Source organism: Daktulosphaira vitifoliae, unplaced genomic scaffold (genome assembly GCF_025091365.1).
Source record: "Daktulosphaira vitifoliae isolate Bord-2020 unplaced genomic scaffold, ASM2509136v1 Scaffold_1, whole genome shotgun sequence".
In the NCBI taxonomy this organism is placed as follows: Eukaryota; Metazoa; Arthropoda; class Insecta; order Hemiptera; family Phylloxeridae; genus Daktulosphaira; species Daktulosphaira vitifoliae.
This window is the reverse complement of record NW_026099572.1, coordinates 72487616-72493720: the sequence shown is the minus strand read 5'-3', so window position 1 is coordinate 72493720 and position 6105 is coordinate 72487616. Positions and strand designations below refer to the sequence as shown.

Sequence of the window (6105 nt, the reverse complement as noted above, 5' to 3'; positions counted from 1 at the left end):
CTGTCAGATATCATCTATACTTGTCCCATCTATGCCTCGTCCACACTGTGCCTCGACCCCACTGTGCTACCGTTTTTTATCATATATTATGTTTCAAAAAAACTTGACATCTTTAAACCTAAATCAAATTAATGTTTTAATAAGTTATATTAGTAGGTAGACTTTTTTAATGACCATTCGAAAAGTGATTTTTTAAGAGAAAAGTTTCAGAACTCTACTTTAATAGATAATCATACACAGAGCTTGAAAACCAAATTTTTACAACTTTCTTATATATATGTCTATATTATATTTCAGTTGAATATTTAGTTTTTTTTTTAATTCAACCTTTTAACACCTTAGTCATTGAAACAAAGTAATATATAGTATGAAATAATATAATGAAATTAATTTTCCTAATTTGATATATTTTTTAGTAAAATTATTAGATTTGGTAGGACTTTTGGCTAAAATTTTTGAAAATTAATTTAATTTCTACATTATAATGAACGTATAGTATATTTTGATTTTATATGATCATAATAAATTATAAGTATAAAATTGTATTTGTATTAATAATTCGCCTTTTTTAATAAATCAAAAATGTTTTCATGCCAACACCGATTTGGCTATTTTTTACATATTCTGACTAAAAATAATTATTTTTTTTATCTATATTTTGATATTTACTTAAAATGCTTTTTTAAAATTTAAAAATATAAAAGTATAAATAAATCATGTGGATAGTTTATTATATATACACTAATGTAATTAAAAACTTATCATTCGTTGTTCAGAATTTAATACGTAGTTATAAAATGAAGGTAGGTATACACTTTATATAATGTGCTTCATTGATATCTAAAAGATTTTTTTTATTATATTATAGAATTGGCAATTAATATCTCTTTTGTTAATAATATCTAGTTTGATATTTAACGAAGGTAACTTCTATATTACATTATTTATGTCTATAAATTTTATTAATTATACATATCAATCCATGTATTATTTAATATTAAAGGCATTATTTGATTTAGCTTTGAAACTGCTCTTTTAGTTGTACAGGAGAATGAAATAAGAATAAAATACTCATTTTTTGAATAGTATTAAACATTTTTAATTTTCATATAGGAAAAAATTGTATAATTCTAAAAACTAAATAATAGTAGTTTTTTTTTCCATATCTCTTAAATAATATGTAGTTATATATATTTTTACATATTAAATATTTGAACTTCAATTTTTTTCACAGTTATTAGTTTGATGATATTTTTAAAAAGAAATTTCAATCAATTTTATTCTTAAAATAATTTTATTATTTGATGAACTGTACTTCTGTTATTTCTTGATAAGCGATTTTTGTTTAATTTCTATTGATAATTTCAGAACTTTAACAGTGATTTCACGTATCTGTATTTTTACAATTTTTATGGATAAAGAAAAAACTGATTTACTTAAAAAAATAACATGTACAGAACTTAATGTTATTTTATTATTTATTCGTATCTAGTTTTACACTATTTAATATTTATTTTTGAAGTCCAAATGATTATAATTCATAGATAATGCACTTACATAGTTAAGTAGTTAAGCCATTATTAGTTACATGTTATTATTTTATATATATTTTAATTTAAAGTGTAATAACACATAACATTATCAAAAAATTTAATTAAAAATTAAAAAAAATAAAAGTTAATGTGGTATATTCATATTTCATAATTTTTGCAATCTAGTTAAATAAATCTAGTCAAAATAATCAAGTTAGAATAATTTCCATCGCCACTAATTTTTGATATTATTTCTAATTAGTTAAAAAATAGTAATTAATTTTAAAAAATATATAGATTAAACTTCAATTCAACAAAACACCAGGGGACGAAATCATATGTGAACTATAGTTATACTCTATAGTATATCTTATTATATAATAAAACATTCCCGGGTTTTTTTAGCTTAGATGCGAAGCTGAGAAAGTATTAATTTTACCATGATGTGTTTTTTTTTTTTTTTTATGTCTGTTACCACTATTTCTCAGCTCTCACAGGACCGATATCTTTCAATAATACGTCAAAAGATCACAAATAGTATCTAGTTGAAGGCATTACCCTTAAAAATTGAAAAGTTTTCCTGCGTTCCCCGCAAATAGGGGAAATCTCCAAAAAAATTACAAATTTAAAAATTGATAAAATTTTAAACTTCTATAACTTTTTCAAAAATTAACAAATCAACATAATTTTTATTATATTAAAACCTTAGGATATTTCCTTATCATTTGATATCTTGTTTTTTTTAAATTTAACACTGACAGGTGGGATTTAAAATAGCAACTTTTTTACTAAAATTAACTTTTTCAACTTAATTTTGGAAAATGTTCCGGAAATACTGCGTCCTTTAAACATATACCAAATTAAAGCTTATTTTATGTACTATAAAATTAAAAAAAAAATTTGTCCCGACACCTTATCTTCTGCATGATAAACATCGGTCGTAGTTAAAAAAAAAAGGTAATGTTTGCGATAAAAATCACTTTCTATGGGGATTTTTTTTGTACTTAAAACTGCCATAACATTTTCAAATATTAACAAATCATAATAATATTTTTTTTTATTGAAACTTAAGGTAATTTCCTTTCATTTGATATCATTTTTTTTGAAAATCTAACACTTATTCTGCTCACTGGGGGGATTAAAAATAGCAACTTTTTTACAAAAACTAACTTTTTCAACTTAATTTTTGAAAATGTTCCGGAAATACAGCGTCCTTTAAACATATACCAAATTAAAGCTTATTTTATGTACTATAAAATTAAAAAAAAAATTTGTCCCGACACCTTATCTTCTGCATGATAAACATCGGTCGTAGTTAAAAAAAAAAGGTAATGTTTGCGATAAAAATCACTTTCTATGGGGATTTTTTTTGTACTTAAAACTGCCATAACATTTTCAAATATTAACAAATCATAATAATATTTTTTTTTATTGAAACTTAAGGTAATTTCCTTTCATTTGATATCATTTTTTTTGAAAATCTAACACTTATTCTGCTCACTGGGGGGATTAAAAATAGCAACTTTTTTACAAAAACTAACTTTTTCAACTTAATTTTTGAAAATGTTCCGGAAATACAGCGTCCTTTAAACATATATCAAATTAAAGCTTATTTTATGTACTATAAAATGAAAAAAAAAATTTGTCTCAAAGACCTATCTTCTATGCGCAAATGGCTACCGTATTCAAAAATATGCTATTTTTTTATTAAAATTCTGGGTTTTGAATTTTATTTTATTTTAAAATATCTTATTAGGGGAATACACTGACTTTAATGGATATTACGTAATTTAATTGACATAGAATAAAGTTCATAAGACATAAGAAATTAAACTTATTAAAAATTTTTGTTTTTTTAAAGTCGAAAAAGAAATTTTTAAATTTGAGTTAGCTTAAATAGCCAATTTTATTATGCGACAAAATTAACGAACCCTTGTGTCTTTTACGCTTACGGTACGAGGTTCAAATCCGTTTTCGGCAATTAATATTTTGCATTTTCTTTAAGTTAAAATAAAATTTTCAAATCATTTGGTATTTATCTCATTTAGATTCAATAACTTCAATAAATATAAAGGATCCTATCACTATAGTCGTGAGAAGAAATTTATATTCATGTTAATAATATTTTACTATATGGTTCTTTTTGTGGCTACGATTCATTTTTACAACCCTCGCTTAACCTACTTTTTTCAACGATACATTAAATAATTACAATTCGTATTTAGTTTAAGTTATTACTTTTAAAAATCGAAAAAATATTCCTTATTCAAATAAAATGTAGCTTAACCTGCTTTTTCTATACAAACAATTAAAATCATTAATTTCTAATATTCTTAAAGTATTTATTGTCGAATTAGATTTGATATGATAAGAGTATTCAACTATAAAAGTAAATAATTTTACTTTGTAATTTATTAATTTTTTAACTCTATTTGTGTGTGCTACTACCAGTCTATAATATTCCAAATTTTTTTGTAACATGTTGCTATAAAAATCATAAATTAAAAAAAAAAATGATTTTTAGTTTCACCTGAATTTATCGATGGATTTTTACAATTATAATCAAATTTTATAATACGCTCAATTGAGTAAATATTTTTAGCAACTTTTTTTTTATTGGTTTTTTTAGATATGCAATCATTAAAATTAATTAAATGCTGAATATTTCCATTGTAGAATCTTTTTAAACGCCAAAAGTTAATAAGAAATGATTACTATGATTTTTATTTAAGTGATCTATTACGATAAAAATGTAACTATAAAATTTCCTGTTTGCATAGTTTCAGGTGGGGTAATTGTAAATAATTCTATCAAAGTGATTTTTAACTTGTTTATGACTGTTTACTTACATAAAAATTTATTATATTATTATACATATGTACTAGTGGACATAATAAATATAGTTTTAATGTAGTTTTAGTAAATTTTTAATTTCAAACCTAAAAAAAGCGTAATTTACATTTACCATTACCCCTTGATATTGTGGTAAATGTAAATGAATATTTTTTCAGTGTACTTTTTCTAAATGATAATACAAATGACATAATTTCTAAAATGCTGTAATAAATATGATTCATGGGAGAAAAAATATTAAATAATAATTTTATCGAGTTCGATGGTTATAATTTATTAATTTTATTAGAATACCAGCCTAATTTACAATTACCCCTCCTGACCCTATTAATCTTAACAATTTCATTTTTTTCTATTTAATAATGTCAATTTCAAACTTGCAAGTTGAGCTAAAAGTTATGGTAATAAATTCATTTTTGTTCTATTAAAACTTTCACTTTAAAGGACAAAAAAAATTAGGTTCAAAATGATTACTTTTAACATATTAAAAATCATAATCAATAATAATTTGAAAACAATTAATTTTAAAAATTATATAATATATAATTAAAAGAAATACTAATCTGGGTATAATTAAGGAAATATAAGTTGATGTTGCTTTTGTCCATCAATTTTTTTTAATTAAACACTATCTACAAATTTGCATCGAAGCGTTTCTTATGATAGTGATTTTAATCACTGTCAGATTAAATCTATACTGGACCTAACTATGCAACATCCCCACTATGCTGCGACCCCACTGTGATGGGTTTTTAACTACGGCAGCCGTTTGCATGCAGAAGATAAGGTGTCGGGACAAATTTTTTTTTTTAATTTTATAGTACATGACATAAGCTTTAATTTGACATGTTTGATTTCCCCCCTTCCCGGGTGACGAGGAAATTTTTTTTCAATTTTTGAGGGTAATTTCTTCAACTAGATACGATATGTGATCTTTTGAGGTATCGTTGAGAAAAATCCTTCCAGTGAAAGTTGAGAAAAATGATGACAGATCCAAAAAAAAATAAAAATAAAAAACAAAAATAAAGAAAAACACTTTATAGTAAAATTAATAGCTTTGATGCGAATTTTAAAAAAACTAATATATGATGTATGTCATTTAAAAAAAAATATGTTAGTACACTTATGATAAACAAAAAATACATTTAAAAAATATTTATTAATTTAAAATTTCATATTTAAAAATTTCTTTTAAATGGCAAGTATAAAATGATTTTTATTTTCAATATATAATTAAAAAACTTAAGTATAGTTGCAGTATCAATTTTTCCGATTTGGAATTTAAATATTAAAAAAATTACTGGGGAAGAACCGGTTTTGTTCCAATACCTGCTTCATAATAGCTGTTTAATAATATATTTAAATTATCCTAATAATATATTATTCTAATTAAAAATTAAAAAATATTATTGAAAAATTATTATTCGAAAAAAATTGATTTAAGTAATTGTTTGATCACTGCTATTTACAGTATGTTGTATACCAGTACTATACAAAACAATTCTATTAGCATGAAATACTAGTTCGTCATAGTCACAAACTTAAAATAATATCATATTAGATGTATTTTTGGGGAATTGTTTTATAAAAAAATGTTTCAATTGTCATATTTTTTTTTTTAATTTACCAATTTTAGCTTCGATGCGAAGCTGAGAAGGTATTGGTTTTACTATGATGTGTTTTTTTTTTTTTTTTTTTTTTTTTTTCCTTTTTTCTCTTT

The 6105-nt window shown here is 22.7% G+C and overlaps 2 protein-coding genes across 5 annotated transcripts in view; both read left to right on the top strand.

Annotated features, from left to right (window-relative positions):
• The window catches only part of LOC126895494 (DNA polymerase delta catalytic subunit), a 33621-nt gene that overhangs the window by 12378 nt on the left and 15138 nt on the right, over window positions 1-6105 (top strand). The window lies entirely within an intron of this gene.
• LOC126895497 (uncharacterized) overlaps window positions 729-6105 on the top strand; it is a 9281-nt gene continuing 3904 nt past the window's right edge. The window contains exons 1-2 of the mRNA XM_050667433.1: window positions 729-803; window positions 869-923. Of these exons, the coding sequence (XP_050523390.1) occupies window positions 798-803; window positions 869-923 (61 nt within the window). The 5' untranslated portion in view covers window positions 729-797. The remainder of the gene's footprint in view (window positions 804-868; window positions 924-6105) is intronic.